This window comes from Archocentrus centrarchus, chromosome 13 (genome assembly GCF_007364275.1).
Source record: "Archocentrus centrarchus isolate MPI-CPG fArcCen1 chromosome 13, fArcCen1, whole genome shotgun sequence".
Taxonomy (NCBI): domain Eukaryota; kingdom Metazoa; phylum Chordata; class Actinopteri; order Cichliformes; family Cichlidae; genus Archocentrus; species Archocentrus centrarchus.
In genome coordinates, this window is record NC_044358.1 from 23,743,467 (window position 1) to 23,767,532 (window position 24,066).

Consider the following 24,066-nt stretch of genomic DNA (forward strand, 5'->3'; position numbering starts at 1 on the left):
ACAAGGAACACTGAGCATGCAACATACACACACAAACACACACTCACACATAACCCGTTTACCAAACTCAGGCCTTGTGGAAACACTACTGTTATTGGTAATAATTATGACCCGAGGGCATCCACCTTTCAATGACAAAGATTAAACAGAGTATCAAGACCTCCAAGTTCCTGGGCTAAAACTTTTTATTGTTCTGTCTGGGTCCCACATTCACTTAGTAAAGATTCACGCTCCTGAGTAAAATGCTTAAGGATGAGTTACTGTGGGATTTCGACAAGACCTTCTGGCTTCTGGTGCTGTCTTGTCCTTGATCAAAGCATTGAGGGGTAAGCAAACAAAGACAGGCTAAAATTACACATTCTCAGAGCAACTCATGTCGTGGCATGCAAGCGTGCAGAATAGGCGACTGATTGATGGGCTGCTCTAAGACTGGCGCGGGTGTACAGTATTATCTCAATAATCATAAGATAATGTCCTTCTCAGTTCCGCGACCACCCACTACGCGCCTCAGCGTGTTCTGGTGTGCACGCCGTCGAGGTGTGTCAACATGAGGATTGTGGAAACAGCTGACAAAGCCCCAATTATACTGCTGCTGTTTCTATTCTCTAAATAGACTGCGAATCATCAGCAGAACATGGAAGAACCACTATAAATTACAGCATTTTTACATAACCACTGGCTGTGGTTGTTGCTCTAACACAAGAATATGGAAACTAACCCAGTGTTAAACTGTGGCATTCTATGGCCAGTAGCAAAGCAGCCCTGTCACTATCTATTGAGATGATTTTCTTTCTGTGTACGTGTGTGTGTGTGTTAGAGAAAAGATTCTGCTGAATGTCCACCCACTCCAACCCCAAATAACGCCCCAGTCTAAACCAGCCGCTTCCACTCCTGCCCACTGACTTTCACATATGGGAGTGAACTGGAAATGCATGGCTGCCAGTGAGGAGGAGCCACGATGGAAATGGGCCAAAATGATTGAGGAGGAGATAGAGGGGGAGCAGCGGGAGTATGATATACCACACACAAAAGTCACCTTTGATTGGTCAAGGTACACAAAAACCTAGGGCAAAAGTAAATATGTGTGTGCCACACTGAGCAAAAATGGCTCATGATTCACCAAATCAACTAAAAACAACAAATATCCCCCACAGAATCATGCAGACATACAAAGTCTGAGGAAATAGCACTCGGTGAGTTGTGACTGGCTAGAGCTGGGGTTTTGTGGTGCCTGTTTTTTTTTTTTTTTTTCAGGATGCAATTTAAACACACCCTTGGGCAACAGGACTTCATGAATAGGACAGAAAATCAAGAGCAGAGCAGAGCGAAGAAAAGAGGGAGAGGAAAGAAGGGGAAATGAGATAGTGGCAAGAAAAAAGAACAGGAGATGGTGAAGTGAAGAGGGGGAAAGAGAGAAGTGAGAGAGAAGAGACGATGACTGAAGACAAAAGCAAAAAAATAAATAAATAAAAGAGGGGAGAAGGGCACTGCAAGAGGAGGCAAGGCCAGTTAATGAATGTCAAACAGGCTTTAGAAAATGCATTCTTTGATTACTTTGCTTGGAGCATGTTATGGATATCACTGTCTCAATATAATTTCCCAAATAATCCACTCACCTCTCCTTGGAAGCTCTTAAGCAAAGGGGCAACCTGTTTCCGTAAATCCTAAAAAATAAAGAGGAGATTAGTGAGTATAAAAAAAAAACAGAACAATCAACTGAACATTTTAATCCTTAAATAGCACTAAACAACACAGGGACAAGTGGCAGAGATGCACAGAAGTTGTAAAAAATCCAGATATGCCTAATGACTATGTAGCAATCAAATAAGTTGCTCACTGAAATCAAGCAATGACTGTTCTTGCTGCTGTCAATGAAAAGAAAAAAAAAAAAAAAAAGTATGGTGCGTGAGTGATGAGCATGAGGGTAGTGAGGATGCCAGGTTTGTACCCCGAGGTGTTCCGGTGGACAGCGTTTCTCATAAGAACAGGTGCAGCACCACCTGGGCCACCCAGAGGCAGCACTAGTGCGTGTGAGAGCGAATGAGCCAAGGAGTAGGCCTACCGTTAATGCAAATCATCTCTGCTCACCAAATTTTTACTATAAAGTAAATGCTCCTTATCCTCCGAGTCCCATTGCATGACTTTCCAGCACGAGTCAGCAGTTTCAGATTAGATAGCCGGTCGAGTATGTATCAGGGGAACATGCAAATCACCATGCTATTAGCTGAGCCTACATCCTGACAAACTGAACTGGAGCGTATGGTAAAAAGCACAGGAGAATAGGACATTCTGTACAGGAACACTTGATTTGCACAGTTTGTGGGCACACACATACTCTCAAAACTGCCTAATGAAGATGTGAAGTAGGGCAACGACAGATGTGTACTCAGGAGATTCTGCGCCTTTTAGAAACCCTCTGCCTAAAAGCCTAGCTGAGGGTGCAGGGAGCGTGCATCCCAAACTGACCTGGGACCAGCGTCTGGGGCCGGTCTAATCCCAGGTTGGTCCAGACAGGCCGCTTGTCTGGAGCTGAGGACAGGTCATGACCTCGGTGACCCTGCTTCATTGTTACTTCATCAGGGGTCGCTGTGGCTGTTTGTCTGGACCAATTCAATATTCCCCTGCTGGGGGTAATGACCTGCACCCTGCCCCCCAAACCCTCCTTCCCTCTTTTTCTTTGACATAGAGGAGGACAGGAAGAGCGTGGAAAACACACCCACACAAATCCACTAGATAAGGTTCAGTTCCATCATTTGCATTGTGGTTATATTCTAATTGTATATTTCAGTTTCCTTTTAGTTTTTAGATGACCTGCGTTACATCCTGTTAGGATTAATGGAAATAATTTTTTGTTATTATCTGTCTTTTTATTTTTAATTTGGCATTAGCTTGTGTGCCACAGTTTTGTTGAAGGCAATCAAAATGTTCCCAAACATCTGCTGCAACACTGAAGACACTTTTCCCTTCAATATTTTACACTAAGTACGTGTTATCAATGCAGCTCTGCATTCACAGAATCACTTATGAAAATACACTGACCAAAAGAAGTAGCCCAGCAATAATTGCTACTTTATTCAAATCCTAATGTTCAGCTTTTGCTGAAAGTGTCTACGTGACAGCTCAAGGCAACCATAATTAACAAAGTAAACCAATATTAAGAAGTTGCTCCATTAATCTCATCAGATTTTGAGTTTTTAAGTTTCTATAGCTGTAAACTTTCACAAATGCTACAGCAACCTTGATGACTAGTTATAATTATTATATTTTTGTATGCTTCTTCTTTAATTTTGAGTTTTTGTTTTCAATTTAGTTCACTTTCAGTTTGTTTCCAGATGAGGACTGCTTGTTTGAAAATATTTAGTTTTTACTTCATTGTTACTTTTAGTCTTTAATTACTATAATATGGAGTGCATTTGTCATATTTTTCTGAAGTTCAGAACAGAATTAAGAATATAAACAACACTTTTTTTGGCGACAGCTCATTCACACATGTAGACACCAAGTCGCAAACGTGAGACTCTAAACATACGGCAAAAATTCTCTAAACATACAGCAGGTTTTAATAACAAATTTGACCAAACCGACAGAAGCTGAAGACATTTTCTGCACATTTGTTTTAGTTTAATTAGTTCTTCAAAAGTTTAGTTTTGCTTTTTTATTTGGGTTAACTACATTTTATTTTAATTTACACCTCATTTTAGTTCAGTTAACTACAATAACGTGGTGTAGCCACAAAGTCAAATGCATGCAAATAACACGCGGCAGAAAGCTAATCCTGCTGAACACCGGAGTTTCAAACCCCTCTGGTCCACTCTGTGGTGCTCCACCCCCTGCCCCCTCCACTTCCAAAGATTTATGACCATATAACATAACAATGCACACAGACACCATGGTCAATCTGTGTGTGTGTGTGTGTGTGTGTGTGTGTGTGTGTGTGTGTGTGTGTGTAGTGAGGGGAGTGGAGTGGAGGGGCCCAGGCAGCAGGAGATGGATGGCTGGTGTGTAAGCTGCCGGCAGACAGCAGACAGGCCAGCCCGAGGAATCCTCCAGGGAGTATGGAACTCCCATTCGCTGTCTGTCTGCCCTGCAGCTAAACACTAACGTGTGTATGTGCATGCATGCGCGCACACACACAAGCACACGCAAAGTTGTTTTACTACCACTGCCTCTGGCTAGCAATCTTTGGGACATTTTACAACCATTCCCACCCTTGCCTTTATAACAGTGTAGTAGAGCAGTCTTGACTAACTAAAAGGAAATTAAGAACTGGATGAATAATTTAGGCAACTTAGGAAGCGCAGTGAGATGTAGTCTCTAAAAAAAAAAAAAAAAAAAAAAAAAAAGAATTCCAACAGCGTGTCAGTCCTAATGAATTATAAAAACTTTGTTTTCACGCTGCATTTCTTTGCACTACTTTCAAAATGCTACAAAAGTGTGTGTGTGTGTGTTATTATGCAGACCATGAGTGCAGTTCACGCCGAGTACAGCTCAGCAGACTAGACACAGTCAACGTGGGCCGGTCTCCTGGTTGTTGAATAATGGATCAGAGACGGACTCCCGCTCAGCCTAATGCAGTCTGATCTGATGTGACTGTGATCTCCGTTGACTGGTGCGGACCACAGAGAGCTGACAGCCCGCTCTATAAGCTGGTCAACCACACACACAGCCACACAAGCGATGGAAAAACACAGCTCCTCAAATGCACACAAGACGATCGGGGCATTTTAATCAAGCGCAGGCCATCGCACGTTATGAACCAGCCTATTTGGTAGGCAGCCTTGATGCTTCTGTACTTCCAAACGCCTGGAGTTTTAGTGCTGATTCCTATTGAGGCTGTTACAGCCCTGTAATGAATCCTGTCGCTCGTCTGGCCTGGCTCAGATTCCTCCTCCACATACCAGGGAGATGCCAGGGGCCACACAGACGCCAGAGGAGCCTTCCTAAATCACAGCCTTGTTACACTGATGAATGTGTGTGTCCTGTTCTGTGATCTAGGCTATCTGCCTCTGTGTGTTTGTGCCTCCGCCTTCTCTGCATGTTCTCTTTGTGCGTGGCTCCCGCTGCCTCTGCATGTGTGTTTCTCTCCCTTTGTGTCTGTCTTGCCTCCCTGTGTGTGTTGTTAGCTGTGTGGTTATACTTGGAAATGAGATTAGAGATGAATGTGTAGGGTGAAGTGAAATTAGCATCTTTTGTATGCAGGTACAGTTTCCTCCGGTGTATACCACTCTACAGCGGGTGGGCTACATGCTGAAGTCAATAGTCACAATCCTCATCCTGTGGTAACTATAATAGGCCTACTGTCAGCTCCGTGGAGAGTTGACAATTTTCTATCCACTGTCTACTTCGTTCATACATAATTCATACTGCCATCAATAATTCACCATGGTGACATTACCAATAATAACACAACAATACTTTGTTTTTGCTGTGAGGTTTGAAATGCGTTGCCTTGGTTACAGAGATGAAACAAATATTCCCTGGAGGAGTGATGGGAACACAGGAACAGGACAGAATTCCCTCCTGATCCCACTTAGTAGTGTTGTCACTCTCTCTCCCTCTCCCTCTCTTTCTCTCCCTCCTGCTCTGCCACTCTCTCCTTGCCTCCCTCTCTCACATACACACTCACCGACCACACTTTCTGCTCGCATAAAAAACTAGGTCAGATAATACAAACTCCTGAGGGGTTTTCTGTTTTGTCTCTTTAGGATTTCAGGGAAACTAATGGAGAGACTATTTTTGGGAACCAAGCCCGCATCTCTGTTCCGTCTACTCCTCTCAGTAAATAATCACGGCTACATTTATGAAGAGGAGAGCAGACACGAAGAAACACTGAGGCCAAGTATGATTGTCAAAAGAATTGCGGCGCACACACTACGCGTGGCTGTGTGTTGGTGCTCGCCTGTGAATATCTGATTTTCTCACCTCTGGAGTGTTCTTCTTGAACTCGCGGCTCAGGTCGATGAGCTTCTTCCTGGACTGTTCGCTCTCGTCCTGTCTGTTGGCAAGCTGTGTGGCGGGTGACGTCTAGTTCTTTCTGCAAGGCAGACAGAAAACTTTTTTTTTAAATTAAGATTGCACTCAACATTTTATTAGACTAATCATTACTGTAACAGTCATCAGAATCAGAATCATTGTTCTCATTTATGATTAAAAGACGGGGGCTGTTTTGTGACTAGACAGCAGACTCTTTGACCCATGTGGCTTTCTGAAATTATCCAGCATACTGCAGCATCAGAGGCCGAAAACACAACCACAGAGTAAAGGTTTCTGGCACAACTTCACCTACTCCCATGGTGCATGGAGTATAAAGTTTGAAGGGAATCAAAGCTCCAGTAACACTTGTAGTATAAAGAACAGCTTTATTTTGACTGATGTGTTTGAGCTTGTGGCCTTCATCAGGGTCAACGCCGAATATATTACACATATTTTTAAAAAGCTTACATATACGTCAAAAATAAATAAATAGATACAAACTAACCAATTACATATATGTAAGAACTTTAAAAAACACCCATGAGTTTCACTTCTCCAGTTTACACACCAAATAAAGATTCCACCACAGACAGCATAAAAGCTGGATGTAGCCACCATGACGCCATGCACTGGTTTTAGCCTCGCTTTGAAGCTCCAATGTTAGCATTTTGGCCACCACAATTATCACTTTTGAGGCCACAAGTTACTGTATTTGGACAAGACGGTGGAGCGCTACGTTATTAACTAATGCCAAATATATTGGTTAGAAGCTGTGTCCATAAACTGTGGGGGTGCAACTTATGGACAGGTCTCTGATAATTAGTGCAGAAAAGTAGCAGACTAATAAAATACAAGAATTTCACTCATCAAAAATGAAGAACAAACATCTCAGATGGTCTGCAGCTCACAGTGAGCCACTGGAGTATTTCTAATGGATTATTTTAGTCAGATAATCCATTTAAAATACTCCAAAAGGCACAAACAGCGCACACAGAGGTCCGGTTTAATGACTCAAAGTAATGGATGAGGCCTAACAGACGCAGATCTGCACAATCTGCCCGTGTGGGGACACCTGTCAATCAACCCTGCCATGCCCCTAACTCAATTATCCAGATGGATGAGTTATTTAAAGAAAAAAAAAAAAGAAAAAAGGAGTTGTAATGATGGGGGGAAACTATCCATAGAAGTTAAACACTATATCTTGTATTAGGCTATAAACATGCTTTTCATTTCTGTAAAGTTGGGCATTTTAACACAGCAGTCTACAGAGAGTCTCTTTTGGAGCCAGTGTCATGTGGCACCTGGAAGAACTGCAGTTTTTGGGCACTTTGGCATTAGCTTCACGTTCCCCTTGGGTGGCACTCAGGGTTTTGGGCACTCTTTCCATGGACAATGACTGGCTTAAAACCCCATTGTTGGTGCATCATTGGCAGATGCGTTAAGTGGATACATATGATTGGCTATTTTATATTTTCTACTCTATGCCACAAATCGAAACAGATCTGTCACATAATTAAGTTCTCCTAGTGCTGCTGAAGCATTAACCTCTTCAGAAAGCAGAACCACAACACCAACATCTCGCCAAGGAAAAACCTGCAAGTTTGTTCTGCAGGTTTTCAGCTTGTCAGTCAGTTACCACTCTAACTACTACTAGTAAATATACAGGCATTTCAAACCAATTACTGACCACCAGGTGACTCCTCCCCTCCTGTCACATAATGGAAAAAAAAAAATTATCAACAGCAGCAGTAGTCAAGGCTGAGCTAAGGTCCCATCTTCATCCACATCCACTTTCTATTGTTATTAATAGCTATTTATGGGACTTGTTCCAGCTGATGGGCCGTGTGCTGACATTAACAAGACGTTCAGGCCTTGTAAAGATTGTATCTCTCTGTCTCCGCTGAGTGTGTGAGAGTGCTGCTGGATTATGTTTCGGCTGGATTCTTGCCCTCCGTCATGCTCGCTCCCTCATTTTTCCATAGTCTCTACAGATCATCTGCTCACTCATTCAACCAGCAGTTCCTTCTCCTCAGTTTAAATCTCTCTCTCTCTCTTCTCCCTTTACCCCGCCTCTCTCCTCCACCCCCCCCCCCCCCCCCCCCCCCCCCCCCCCCCCCCCCGCCCCAATCACCTCCTGTGAGGCCGCCCACCCTTGAGAGTGATTAAACGCTGCTGAAGGGCCGTTATGCTAACTAACGCACTAATCATTTAATACACACATTACCACAGGGGCCCTTGTGGCTCAGTCTGCTGACAAGGTCCCAAAACACACTCACGCACACATGCCCACCTCCCCACCTCGCCCACACACCCCCAAACACACACAAGAAATTTCAACCCTCTGAAGAAACAGTGTGATCAAGAACTAATTAGGAGATTTTTTTTTCCTCCCTCCATCAGCATTAAGTTTAATTCCCTGACCAGCCGTGATCTCGTTTTATCCACAAACCATGAAAAAGTATAACAAATAGATTCGGTCGACTGTCCTCTGCAATGGATTTTATGCAGTAGAAACAGGATGTTTGGGGGGAAAAAAAAAATGCTCACTTGCTTACATGCCATCTTGCTCTCGCTGCCCATGGAGCAGTTGATGTAGCAGCCTGTCTGCCCATGGCCATGGAGCAGCTGCACTATCTGTTAGTGAACTCGAGCGTGCGCAGAAGCTTGTGCAACGCTTGATGAAAGGAGGAACCTGATAAATTTTAATCATGTTAAATTAATTGTCAAAAACTGAATGTTCTAGTTCATGAACAGTAGCATAATTATTGCATTGGTAAAGATTAGCTACAGGAGCAAGAATACAGCGCCCAGCATGTTGAAGACACAAGGATCAAATTGATATGATTATGATATGCCATATCAAGCCTTGCTTTTCTGATCAGTATGGACTATAATCACTCATTGGAATTTTATTTTAAAGCCAGATGTGAATTCAGTTGGAATTAGCAGCAACCAGGATAAATTTAAGCATGCCCCCGAAGTGCGGTCGCTGTTAATCATCCCAGCTGTGTCATTAGACACATGGAATACATTTTGAAAATATAATACTCCCACTGCAATGATGTGATCTGAATTCTGCAAATGTGAAATACTATGGATGGCCGACAGAGCGTAGGTAACATCCGAGCAAGCCCGATGCAACTGTTCAGCTCCAGCCAGCTTTCATTTTTCCACTCTTATTTCAACTGTGGCTTTACAGAGATCATAACTTTCACACTGCGTGACTTCTTTGTTACACACTGCTGTTCATGTTCTGGCCTTTTACAGTCACTGTAAATGCAGAATATTGCTTACTCAGATGAAGTAAATCCTGCAACAACGCTGACTTTTTATTTATTAAACCTATCAGAATGCATTCTGATATGCAAATCAGTCCATGAAGACCTAGTTTTTTGCAAAACAGCGTTATCCGGAAGTCCAAAGATTTAGACAAAGTAGGTCAATCACTTCATTTAAACTGATCAATAAGATCCGTTTTGTGCTTATAAAAGCGAAATATCCACAGTCCTCCACTAGGGCTCTGCTTTAAGAGGTCATGTGCCAATCTCCAACGCCCTTGATTCTGTCCAATCCCTTTCCAATACCCTGAATATATCCCAATGTATTACCAAATCCTCGCTCCAAAAAAAGAAAAATTCTCACTGCTAAGCTAAATAAACACATCACACATGAAGAGGATTGATTCATTGCCAAGTGGGCAAGTAATTATGGGCATGGTCTTAGTTTGAAAAAAGAAAGAAAAAAAAAAAAAAAAGGACCCTAACATTCAGGTTTTGACTATGCAGCAAACTCTCTGCCCACATCAGCAGACAGAGGCAGACTTACACTCATCTTGCTGATAGAGCGTAACATCGGAAAGCGCACAATCCCCGCTGCCTGCTCGTTACTCACACACACACACCAAATCTTACTGACCATTAGAAGCCCATTGTCATTTCTATTTTAAGCCGCATATTATTGCGCAATAAAATTGTCATATTTGAGCACCTTCAGTGAAACGCTTGAACAAATAGTTCTGGGTGTTTTCTCTGCTGGATGCCGGGTTTTTTTTGCATAAAGTGGAAAATAAAACCACACTGAACAATTTGTACTCTGGAGATGTCATCCACCCCCCTACAGCATTAAAAAAACCAACGCTTCCAGTGTTTGTTTCTTTAATGGTAGATTTTAGTTTTTACATGTTTTCTTTTTGTTTTTAAATCAAACTCAAACTTCTTAAGTTTTTGACGATGGATATGGTGGACTACTGGAGTCAAACTGTCTTTGCACATTTCCATAGGGCAAATATATTCATAGCTGTAAAATATCGCTGCTTTCTTCGTGATATCTTCAAGTTTCCTGGGAAGTCAACTAGCTGACCAAGGGTTAAAAGAGGTTGACACTTACTCCCACAATATGAATGTTAACTGTATAAACTCTGACCATCCAAGCTGCCTAAATTATTTGCAGTTAGGATTGTCAGTGCTTAACTGATCTGGCTTCATGATACTAGCACCCACTCTGGAGTTGATATTACTGTCCTGACTAAAGATAGCAGATAGCTAGATTAATAGATGGCTAAATAGAAAAATGAAGACCCTTCATTTTCATGATGGCAGGCATGGTGGCATGTGTCACTTTCTATCCGAGTCATGACTGCGATCACAAACAGCAAAAGCATGTGCAGACTGGCAAAAAGGAGTGGGCAGTGCCTTGGCAAGTTTCAGTCTGAACAAAGAAGTCAAAAGGACAAACATGGCAGGAAAAAAAAAATGAATAATAAAAATCTAAAAAGGACTTAAAATTCCGATCCATGCAGTTAGCTATGCTGCATATTTTAAACTAAATTTCCTATTTATTTTCACAGGGTTTCTTTCCTTTTCACTAAAAAGCATGTGTGGCTATGTGTCATTTTAATCACGTTGTTAAGGTTTATTAGGCTCCAAAATTTTGGAGGTGAATATTGTTAGTGTTTATAAAAAAAAAAAAAAGGCTGCTCTACAGCCGTTTAAGCCATCTGGCATGCTGGGATTTCCCTTTTTCTTGTTTGACATCAGTAATAGACATAATACGTACACACATAAACCTTGCAAATTAATTTGACAAGAAGCCAAACCCCCAAGTGAAGACACAAAACCTTAGAAATGAACACATATTTTGCATTACAGGACTGGAGTAATGGCAAGAAGGAAACTGATTCCCTTTAGATATAAATTTTATAAAGGAAATAATTTTAATGCAAATACTTCAGGGAACACCCTGTAGACAACCATCAAGCAGCAAACAGAACGCATGAAAAACTGCTAGTTTTGGGCCCTTCAGGCTCTGCCTCTGAGGTCAACTCTCTGGCTCTCCTTGGCCTGACTTTGAAATATTTTACTTTTAATATAAGAGAAAAAAAAAATAAACAAACAATCTTTTCTGTAACTGTTCGCAGTAACTCCAGCACTATTTTTGAATCTGCACTGTCTGGTTTTTAGCCGAGGATGGAACGTGGTGTGTGCAGGGGAGCATTAAGTGGGCTGTAATGTCTGTGTGATTGCTGTAACAGCCCTGCTTGGCTTGGCTGGACTGGCCCACAGCAGCAGTCCCTGTCCTGGTTCATTTGGTCGTCTGGTCAGCTGTAAAGACGATTGGAACAGATTGCCAACACTCCCTAGAGAGACTTCAACACCGACTTGGCCAAGAAGCCTCTTGCACACTGCTCCACACGCGTGTGCTCTCACATGAATGCACAGACAGGCCGCTGCAGTAACTTGGGAGCCCAGTCTTTCCACATTCTTTTGAACTCCGTTTCAAAGAGGAAGTCTGCTAACATGTTCGCCCAGCGAAAATTTGGCACGGGTAGCCATATTCGCGGCGAGGAGGAAGAGGCTAAGCCTGACATAAACGAGTGACTCTCCATCCTACCACTGCAGTAATATTAGTTATCACTGATAAGAGTCACGGGTAAACAAATCCTATTACCAATGGCCATCAGACCCAAGGTGTATGTATGTGTGTTCATCACTCCTAATGAAATTCCTTCCACTCGTCTGCAGGCAGAGAGAGGCCTTCTATCTGACTAATTCACTCTAATTACTCTAATGAGCCACAGGTGATGATACAGTGAGACTGATTAATTAAATGGGAGGCCCCAATCAGGCATGTCTGATTATGCCAATCATATTGACTACAGCCTAAATGAGATAACAGGAGACAGACGCACTTTAATTGAGGTATCAAAACTTTGTGGAATTTCTTATACCCTCACGCTCCGACGATGACGAGACAGATAGGCTGGTGGAATGACAACAAAGTTATTGTTATGTACACAGTATGAAGTCGATCTGCAGCTGCCGTCTGTGCTGCCAGGCGTGCACGGTGACCAGGGGTGCACACTGAGAACACCACACAAGGATTTGCTTCAGATCCCTCGCTCTCTGTAGAATAATTGGGAGTGTAACTGCTAGAAACACTTTGTTTACACCTAGTCTGCAGTCACACATGCCAAGTAGACTGCCACTACTCCTTTAGTCCAAACACCATGTAGGTTAACTGCGCCACATTCAGTGCATGTTTTACACATTAATCTAACAGAGTACCACCCTTGAATTCAAGCCAGGCGCAGAAAGGGACAGACAAAAATACATCCGCTTCTTTTCAGTAATATTAACACCATATTAGTCAGACTAGAGAGGAGGGTAATATTAAAAAAAAAAAAAAAAAACATATTAGCTTTCTTGTGTTTATTACAAAGTGAGAAGTCTTTTACAGCCTCTGTACTTGGCAACATGACACAGATGTTTAAGAGATGAAGTTTTCTGTCTTGCCAGTGCAGTCACTAATCTTTCCTTTTATCTCCGACATGTCTGAGGCTGTTATGTGGTTATGATAGTAAACAGTAAAGGCGTCTGGAAAGATGTCTTATCTGCAATCTACGAGGCCTACCTTTCAAACTCCCAGCACAGCTTTCCACCTCCTATGCGGCTGACTGTTTTGTATGCCAAACCCACTGTGTGTGTGGGGGTGGAGTCGCGGGGTGGCAGCTCAGTCAGGAGCGACAGCCACGCTTGCTACAGCGACACGGTACATGATCACAGATCACAGGCACGCCCCCTCAAAACACAGCACAACAGCAGCACAGATAAGAGACTTACAATCCTGGCTGCCTGTCTGCCTTTCTACCTTTGACATAGCAGGGTGCAGAACTTTAAATGTGCCAGCAGATGCTGCTTTCACAAAACCACAGAGTTTGAAGACGCGAGTTGTATCTTCCTGAATCTCCGTATTTTTTTTTTTTTTTTTGCTTTTCCTCTCACCCATTGGAGTGAAAGCCACAAAGTTTTCCTCACCACAAGAGTTTTACTGACAACTGAGGTCGGAGCACTTTTTTATATTTTTTGGCGTGTGCATTTGTGCAACTGTGTACGTGTGTTTATGTGCAGAGCGGCTGGGGGCGGGGGTCAGCCTAACACTCTCCATAGCCTAACAAGACGCTTGTGGTCCCTGAGCATTTTGCTCCTTTTTTTGAACACAGATCCATATCTACCAACAGCACAGGAGCTGTCAAGACTCACCTCAGTGATGCTGACGCAAGCCTGGATCAAAAACAGCCTTTTTACACCGCAGCTTCGTTTGTATTGATCCATGTTTCTCTGCTGAGAGACTGGTTGTTGTTTTATCTCCCCAACATCCAAGCCTTAACTCTCCTGAAGCTTACTGAGAGCTAGTCATTATTTTGCCTGACCTATCATCTGACAAGAGGATTCAGAGGCCCGGCCTGAGCCTAAATACAAATATAATGAGACTAAGATGGTTTCTGGCATGGAGGAAGTGCAGCTCACTTGGTCTCATTTTGCAGAGTTCGAATTTAGCTGGAGGCCTGTGTCACAAAGGGTGAGTGGTGGGAGTGTGCAATGGGAGGAGAGGGGTATGGCGATATGCTAGGGTGTAATGCATTGGTGAAAGGGCAAGATTTTTCATCCCTGCGTTTACAGGGTGGAACGGCTAGGATATTGAGATCTGAGATAGGATCAGAGGGTAGTGAGCTGTTTCAGGCTACGATAAAGGCCACGCATTACAAACACAGCGCCGATAGAGAGAGAGAGAGAGAGAGAGAGACATAGAGCGAGAGGGTGAGAGTATCGCACCTCTCATCCCTGAATTAATGCCTCCATTCTGCCAGGAAGCCATTCTGTGCCAGTGAGAGGAGATTGGGGAGGGGATGAGTGCACAGATACAGACTAAAAAATGGAAACTGCGATCATGGAGGGGGCGATAGGGATTAATCAAGTCTGGAAGAAGAGTGGGGCTCTCCAGGCCCAGCAGCACATACACAAGCCTGGGGCCCGATGATTTTTGCAGGGAACTTAAAGATAGCCGCCATTACTTTACATGACTTCAAATGCAGGTACAAGCAACAATTGGTGGATAATTAAGGTTTTTTCTGGCTCTGACCTGGCCAACAATCCCAGCACAACTGGTGACACAGACTGCATATAAATTGTTTCATAAAGTTAAGGAAAACAGCCTGTGTTACTTTAATTAGCACAACTCTGTTAATTGTCTTGATATTCTGGGCAAATTGATAAAATAAAAATGTATTTTAAGCCTGGAAAGATTGAACCGCAGAAAAAGATGTTTACACGTCCGGTGAGCGGGCAGGGAAGGAGGAAACCGGGGCAGGGGAAATAGAATGGGTTAGGGAGGCAGGCGCGGCCGAGAACAAAAAAAGAGAGAGGAGAGAGTAGAGTAGAGAGAGAGAGAGATAGAGAGAGAGAGAGAGAGATATATATATAACACACACACCACACACACACACACACACACACACACACACACACACACACACACACACACACACACACACACAGGTGAAAGATAGCAGCGTAATGCTGCAAACATCCACACTTTTTAGCCTTCAAAGTCTGCGACCTTTGACAATGGAGCACTGTTCAAAGTTCCTCTAATTCAGTTAAGATTTGATCTGTTCTCAATTCATTAGCCTATTTGATTTGTTGTAATTCACTTTGACTTCCATATACGGACGAGGAGCAACTTCACACTGTTGGCACAGTTACAAGACAGTGAAAAAAGGTGTGCATCACTCTCATGTGCCTCTGGTACATTAAATCTCTGCTCTGCGTGATGCCCTTTTTCCACGTTTTAATTTAGCCTCGTCTATCTGTTGTATCCAGTAATTTTCTAGACGCCTGATGACACATCAGCGTGAGCTGTGCCACAGCCTATAAACGCAGCATGTTGATTTCTACGCATAAATTAAAAGCATACATCAAAATGCCTCATTAGTTTAGACATATCTGTATGTCGCGACTCTTTAATGTGTCCAGTCCGTGCTGTCACTACTTTCTAGCGTGGCCTTGTGTTCTGACTGAGTTTGACACCCATGGTCTATACAATCAACGTCAACAGAACATGTCCTGGGGCTTAGTCTTACTCAGCCTTTATGAGTAAGAGTTTTCTGTTCTGCTTGCATGACTTTTGTGAGGAAAAGGCAGCGAAACACAGTGCGAAAGAGAGAATGAGCATAGCTAATCCTTACAGTAATGACAGAATAATTAGCTTGCGTTAGGCTAAGTAATGGGTTGTAATTATATCATTTATTCTGTGTTGAGAGAATGTGATATAAAGCCTGCACAATGAAGGAAGAGGAATTGAGCTCAGTGGGAAGTAGGATGGAGCATGTGTAAGAGCTCAGTCTCTTTCTATTGATTGATCCAAACATCAAACGAACCACTAGAGTAATGGGGGGAGTGAAGGACAGCTAAAAGCTATTTGGAGCCTTCACTGCATAAAAGACTTGACCTGTTCCACACAGCCTACATATCAAAACCATCAAACAGCAATCAATAGACCAAAGCGGTCAACTCAACAAACCGTCACCCTACTAAAACATCAAACCCCCGGCCCAAGCGTCAGATGATAGGCTACACTCAGCTTATCCATTACCATCAGATAAAGAGGAGATAAAACACAGAGCCTAATCCTTTCATGTGTCGTGACAGCCACAGCAGCCTCCGAGGCATTCCTTCAGTCTGGCTCTCAAATAGTTTTATGGCGGAAGGCAGCCATTCAGTCAGCCAGCCAGCCAGTCAGGGCTGTTCTGGTCTGTTTGTCTTATTTCACAGTTTACACGCTGTTTTATAGGTAGTTATTATGGTCGCCATGGTGATGCCATACGTTTTTATGGTCTTTTGGTCTGAGGGCAGAGAGTGTAATAAACGAAAAAAAAAACACACACACACGCAAAAACAAAGACTCACAAAACACACTCCTGCTGTGGAAAGGTCTCCCGTCCCTCCCTCCCTCACTCTTTATCAGTCTCAACAAATGCCTATCGCTCCTACTTTCTGCTTCATGTGAAACATGGATAGGCTAGCATAGATTTGTCCTCACTCATTCCACATCTGGAGCTGATCAGAGGGCCTCCTGGAAGTTGAGGCCTCTGGGCCTATTAATAACCATACCACTGAACTCAGGGTCAGACAGCAGTCAGCGGATGAGCCTGTGTCTACTAAACACATAGTCCCTTCCCCCTTCCTCAAGAGGCAACTCTCACTTTTTTTTTTTCCTCGTTTTAAAAGCTCAGCAATGTACAGCCAATTTTATGCCTTTTAACTGGGACGCACACAGACTCCTCTAACTCGAGCAGGAGCTCACAAATTATACACAAACAGGTAAACAACGCCTAACGTTTCCAACCTCTCCCCTCACCTTGGCAGTTTAGCTTTAAAACTTAGACAGCCGCGGGGTAGAAAAACTGCCTGGATAAACTGTGACACTGTTTTCTGTCCTCTTCTGTCCTTTTTCTCCCCCCCCATTTTCACACAAGTTCAAGTTCAAGGAGGCTAGACCTGTTAAAGGCAAGACAGATGGTGAAGTTATCATCTGTTAGCTCTAAAGGTTAGGCCAGTCAGACAGCCCAGGTCATACTGGGGTCTTTGGGGTCACAGCTTCTCTGAACCCTGGCTCCAGTCTGACAGCTGCTCAGGTCAAAGGTCGGAAAGAGGTTAACGTACCGTCTGAGGACGTTCAATGAATTTAACAGATACAGGACATCGTTCATATAGAACTTCCCATCTTTTGGCAGACAAAGCCTCAGACGAGCCTTAAACTAAGGTTAAAGCAGCACGGTCCCACTCAGTCCAATGTCCAATATAAATTAAGTGGACTCTACATTAATATGACTCAAATGAGTCATATTAATGTGGTTCACCTCAACAGCACACAGGCGCTTAGGGCACACAGTTTCTCAACAAATTCTTCTGACTTCAACAAAAGTTTTGCCAACCCTGGAGAACTAAAAGTAAACCAGTGAACACCAAACGCAGAAAACCATTTGTTAAGCACAACCCACCCCATGCAACACACACACACACACACACGCGCGCACCTGTGAATACAGGGTAGTTGAATCATCATAATCGGTGGTAGTTTTCTGCTGAGCCCAGCCAGCAGTCTGTGTTATTTTTAGAGGGCTGACACAGAAGCAGCCCGTCCATTTACTCCGTGAGCTGGCAGCAGGACCATCGCAGCTCTGGTTGCTTTTAAACTACCAAAATGGGAATGAGCTCAACACAAACACTGCAAAGGTGTGGACACTTACTGAAATTAAGGTAGCTCATATTCGCAGCCATTACTTAAACATTAAGGTCATGTATGAAAAAACAAAATACGTGCTGAAATACACACACAGCTACTGAGGGCCAGGCAATCAATAAAACTCTTTACCTAATCTAACATCTATAATCGGCTCCTTATTAAAACATCTGCCATGTCTATCTTTCATATTCAGGGAGAATAAGGGCTAAAAAGTGTACAAAAAAGAAAAACAAGAAACTTCTAAACCTATTCTTAGATTGATGCAATGAATCCAGCAACAAAACCCCTGATGGACTAAGAATAAGAAAGTGAAAAAGGAGATTGTAACGGGAAGTAAATTGGAGTGAGAGCCGAGGCTAAAGGGTGAAGGCTTTTCCCACCTGACTCCACTGATGTATTGAGCCTTAGGGCCGGCTATGGATCGAGCAACTGAAGCCATGATTGACACTGAAAATTACACAGAGTGAGCTATTAGCAGATAGCTGCCCATATCATAATTCAATCCCTTCACCATCAAAGTGCACCAATATCATAATTCAATACCAAGAACCATTAGTCCGCAGCATACCAATATCATAATTCAATCTAGAGCCCATCAGCCCTTGCCGATATCATAATTCAATACTTGAACCATTAGGACACACCAATAGGCCTATTAGAATTCAATACCTGTGGTCAATGATCTAACAGGACACTGATACTGGAGTCATGGGTTGACATGGGATAAGGTCTGCATAAGGCTCCTTAGACCCTATTTAGCCGAGACGCCTTAATAACAGTGAGATAAACAACACTAAAATTAGGAAGGACAAGTGGTTCACCAATAGCTTGGATACACCAGACAACTGAGGGCCACAGAGTAGCACAGATTTTGGCCTTAAACCAAAAGAAAAATCACTAGTACCATGACAAGTTTTTTTGGAAGGGAGGTTTAATTTACTCAAGATTAAAGTAAGTTTTTGTTTATAAAAAGACCAAAAATAACAAAATGCACAGCCTGCTGTTAAGTAAGGTAACAGACTCTTTGCCTTAATATATGTGGACCAATTGTGCTTCTGTGTGGAGTCACCCCCAAAGGCCCACTTTGAGGCAGGAAAAACCCTGGAGTATTTGCTACAGAAAACTGATTTGACACACTCGTATAGAACTACATTAGTCAAACTGTTCAAAAACATGGCCCCCAGTGTGTGACCATCTGCAGTTGGGCTAAATTATCACATTGTGGTACCTTGTGGAAATGAGACTCCATTTCGTTTTCTGGTCTGCTGCCTCTGTTTATGTTTCCATGTTAACATCTTGTTTAACTCTTCAAAATGCCTCAAATCTCATCCAGATTCTTCTTGCCGGGTCATCAGAAATCTGCTACTTAACAACCAATCAAACGGCTTCTAAAAGCTCAGATTTCCGCGGCTGCTTTAAGTCAGTTTTTCACAAAAGCTGTCATTATTCAAGGGGGTTCTCGCCACATGTTTCTGAGGTTACCACACTTAATTGTAATCTTCATTTATTGCATGTTGAGTGGAAAATGACTCTGGAGGTTGTAAAGTACAGCAAAGACGAAGAAAACAAAAACAAAAAAAAAAAACAAGTGAATGATAGAAGATCAATCGATTGAGGAGATTAAATTATTTCCAGCAGTGGCCCCATGCGCTGTTTGACAGGTATACATTTAAAAATATGAAGTTCGATTTCTAGGTCACATACATCAAAAAAGAAAACATATCAGACAACCTTCATGAAGGTTAACTAATTAAAAACTTATGGGAGACATGTAGAATGTGTACAAAAGTGTCCAGAAAAAGGGGTGTATGAGTCAGCTGCTTTGTTGCACATGTGGATCTAAACCCACAGTCAGTGTTCACCTCTCTCTGTGCGCATTTTCACTTTCCCAGTCAACTATGGACAAGACAGCCCCCCCCCCCCTCGGGAATGCAGGATTTCTGTTTACTGAAAACCTTAGGCTTAATATTACAAGATGAACAACAGACTCTGCAGGAATACATCAGCCTCGGAGGCGCCGTTTCAAGTGCGCTTGATTTTTAAATAAAGTGGGCATCATCCTGGAACAAGTGGAAAGAGCCAGTATATTCCACAGCGAGCTTAAAGAGAAGTGTCCGCTCACAGTAGCCCCTTGCTCTCTCTGCTGGAATACAGAGCAGCACGATAATGGATGCTTCTGTCATGAGATACGGTGAAACTCTATGATGCTGTAGGTGAGAGAGACTCCAAGTGGGTCTGTAAATAATGCCTGCCACTTGAAAATAGGTCTCTGCAAACTGCCCCCTTGTGCTCTTGTTGCTGGTTGTTAGGTGCAAGTTTTCAGTGTAGTTTTTACGTTATGCAGCAAAAACAGGGAGGCAAAAGATTTTTTACATGATTATGGGCCCACATTTGAATACATTTTGATCCCGTATAAAGTTTCTCTAAACATTACCACAATTTAAAAACTTTATAGTGATATCTTTACGGGTGCAAGCTACTGATCTCAGCTGGTAAATATAAAAAGCCTACAAAGAGTTATAACAGAGATTTTATTTTTTGCCAAGGCAAGAAAACTTTTTTTTTTTTTATTATTATTATTATATACTGACAGCCATTTTTTTTTTTTTTTTTTTGTGATTTATTTGTGCGGTTGAAGTAGTTTAGTGTCTGAGCCGAACACACACTGACAGAAACAAACAGGGATTGGCAAAAATACATTCCCTGATTTTTAGGAGGATGGGTGTAAACGCCAAAAACAATGAATTGTTTGAAGAATATAAGTTTATACTCCACATACTCATAAACCTATACTCATAAACTTATAAATACTGGGGAGTATATTAAGCCCCAAATGCATAAATTCTGTAAGGAAAACAAATGAAAATGTGATGAAATTTGAACATTTTAAATATTAACATTTATAATCACTCAATGCCCTCAAATCAAGTCAAACATTCTCTTTACTTCACATGTTTTCAACCTAATAAAAAACATTTGTTTCTTCTTAAAAAAGAAAACTGGCTTTTACTGTAATTAAATTATCGTACCATAGCTGGGATTGTTATAAAGGTTTTCCGTAAAAGGGGACAGAATTTCACATTTTTCCCCCGTTTGTTTGTTTTTTTTGCTCAATCAAAAAATCACAAACATGAACACAAAAAAAACGATATATTTTTTATCCCGACCAGAGAGTTTTTCAAAAAGGTAAAAATCTGTTTGGCACACACTTTTGCATGAAGCCTGAATTAAGAGCTGCTGACTCCATCTGTTTGGCTGCCCCTATTTTTAGACTCCTGTTAAGTGCTTTGTATCTTTTGTTCAAACATCAGATGACACCGGTCCAAATTTCATTTACCCTGCCAAAGTGAAAAAAAAAAAAAAATTGTGTAATTGAGAACTCAGATTATGGCTCTCATGCAGTAATATATTTAGTTTTTGTAATAAATCGGATAAAGCGAATCTAAAGTAGACAGTTGTCTCCTCAATTCAGAGGGAGGGTGAAGAAAACTGAGCCCGAGAGTGACGTACACTTAATCGCTGAAGAGTTAGGGAGTATGGGCCTCTGCTGAGAATTAGCCACTGATAAGGTTCATGAAAAGTTTTTTTCCCCCTTCTTTTCAGTTTTCTCAGAGCCGCACCTTCTTGTACAGCATATTCTCCACACGTTTACACTATAACCTCTCAGAAAGTAAGATGACAAAACCCCCACCAGAGTAGACGGAGGACAGCCCCAAAGACCTGACATGCACTCGTCCTTCTGTCTGACTCATGCTTAGTCGCTCACCACCCACCAACACACAGTGAAACCTCAGTCCCAATGCCAGGTTTTGTCACTGGGCAGAGAAGCGGTTGGCTACAGTAAAAGCATGACGTGATGCCCCCTTCCTCTATGCTCCCCCAGCCTGTGCAGCAACAGAGGGGTAAAAATATCCCACCAGTGAGTTCAGACAACCAGCTCATAAATTAACACTAAAACTCCTGCAGACAACAGCGAGCCAGTCGCTGAGAGATTTAAACCACTCAGGTTGCCACTGACCATGGCTCTGGGATCAACTTACAAAACCCTTTTCCAAAATTTACCCATTAGGAGGTGGTGAATAAGAACTGGGGTCTATATCAGTTTTCATCCAAGTCACTATTTAGCCGTCCATAGTGAACTATTTTTCAAAATGGCTCTGGGGGTGCGTTGTTTCCAGGAAATGTTATGAGGTGAGATGTAGGCTATTAGGCCTAAATTGGGAATTGTGTATAACAGAATGGTCTGTTCTAATTTCCTAGCTTTCATAGAAAATACACAAAGTATGGGTATATAGGCCCAGCTATTCACTCATATCTTATTAAAGCTCGCCTGTAATGAAGCGCAATCTCTCACAGCTCTCAAGCAGAAACGCAATGTTCCAGCAAACTGCTTGACTAGGTCAAAAAAAAAAAAAAGAAAAAAGGAAAAACAACAGGAGAGAAGAGTGATGATCCCCTCTAAAGAAACTCAACTCTGTATTGGACGGACAGGGATTACAGACGTTAAAACCTCCTCCATCTGTAATTCACTGTCACCCTGCCATCATCTCTGAATCACTGATCCACTTTGCAAGTGTGCAAGACCTTGCTAAAAGCATCACTGTTGCACCCATTTGTGTTTGTAGTGGTGGTGCTGGTGAGGGGAAAGGGAAGGAAAAAAAAAAAAAAAAAAAAAAGGCATGCAGAGAAGACAAGTTAACAGCTCGCTGTGCTGTTTCAAAGCACTCTCTGTCCTGTAACAACCACCTAGCTAGTTTCTCACACAGGGAATGGGACACACTGATCAAATAGGATTTTAATGAACATCAGCAGTTGGAGCCTGAGGAATACACGCTATGATGGCTTAAAGCTACTGACATCTAGCTTGAGTTGGATTTTCATCATCAAAAGAAACAAGAAAAGAAACATTCCTTTGCTGGTGCTTCTCACACAGACGAATCGGGCTGTGAGTGTTAGTGTGTGCCACGAACTGCCCGTTGATTACATGGAGGAAGCAAATTCGAAAGCAAGTGGCTGACAGCGCCATGTGTAGACCGTGATCATATCATGCTAACCCCACATTATCCTCCCCAAAAAAATGGATAAGAAAAAGGTTCTTATCTGAAGGCTTTCCTCTAGGAGCCTCTCAGCGGGAGGAGGGTAAATAAGATGTCATCAATAATAGACAGTGAATGTTCTGCTCACGCACGTACGCACACACAAACCCACAAGCTCCGACTGATTCCTATCCTGCAGACAGGCCTGCCAACCGCCAGCCTTTTTGCACACGCTCAGATTCACTGTCCTGACTAATCGCTTGTGATAGGGGCCTTTGCCATAATTACCCAGGGCCTTATCACAAACTTATGCGATGCATTTTTTCATGTCCTGGCTGCTGGCGTGCCTTCACTGTCCATGCTGGCAGTCATCTATGACAAAAAAAGACTGATCTGAGACAAATTCACACCACACACACCAGTTCAGAGTGGGCAGAATAGGTGAAAGCAGGGTGAAGGGCCAGAGGGGAGAGAGAGAGAGAGAGAGAGAGAGAGAGAGAGAGAGAGAGAGAGAGAGAGAGAGAGAGAGAGAGAGAGGAAAAATATAAAAGGAAGGGAGGGGGAGGGAGGAGAAGGAGCAAAAGATTGGAAGGGAGCAGGAAGGGGGTGGGAGATAGATAGTGAGGAAAGACAAGAGAAAGCAGTCTCAATTTTTTTTTTACATAAGCATGAACAAGGGGGCACGAGTAGGAGGACCGAACAGATCAAATAAATAGGAGAAGTGAAGCCTTGATGATGTGGCGTAAGTGCAACACAAAGCCCCGCTGGGAAGACTTGTTCACTGTCCTTTTGTCTACCCAGTCATAGGGGCATCATGACCTAAATAAAAGTTTAAACCCGAAGCCTGTGCGGTTTACAAAATAAATGTATGAACAATTGGGCCAAGCCTCCATAATGCAATCTTTATGTTAATTACGACGGCAACTGGGGCTACTAATATTCATAAACTGTGATTTAAAATTCAGCAATGCATGTAAAAAAAAAAAAATGCCACGGGAAAACACAACAGTGCCATTGTCTTCACGTCTTGTAATAGGTCAAACACGCTCTAATATACACACACACAGGCTATATTCACACACTGAATAGGCCCGATATTTTCCTCGTAACCCCCCCCCCCCCCTTCCTTTCCTGTGCCACGGATCTATCGCCTCCGCGCACGCCGAGATTAACGAGCGTGCGTGTGTGCATGCGCGAGCCTGGGACATTTCTGGGAGTTGATCATAATCACAAGGTCATGATCTATCACATTACCAACGTTCGTGTTTTTAATTGCGTCGCATCAACAAACACTGTCCCGTCCTGTCCACTTCCCACAGACGTGGCAACGTTTGTGAAAACCTCACTGTGTATAATTGCCGTCAGCAGAAACCGAAAAAACAAAAAAAAAAACGGCCGAGTTCATCAAGCGTAATCTCTGAGTCGACTTTAATATAAACTGTTTCAAACCCCGTTAGCCGATAAGGCTGCTAAT

General features: G+C 42.7%; 1 protein-coding gene across 1 annotated transcript in view; it reads right to left on the minus strand.

Moving 5' to 3' along the window:
* cux1b (cut-like homeobox 1b) overlaps positions 1–24,066 on the minus strand; it is a 63,841-nt gene that overhangs the window by 39,035 nt on the left and 740 nt on the right. The window contains 3 exon segments of the mRNA XM_030745492.1: positions 1,617–1,664; positions 5,923–6,015; positions 6,017–6,034. Coding sequence (XP_030601352.1) covers positions 1,617–1,664; positions 5,923–6,015; positions 6,017–6,034 — 159 coding nt within the window.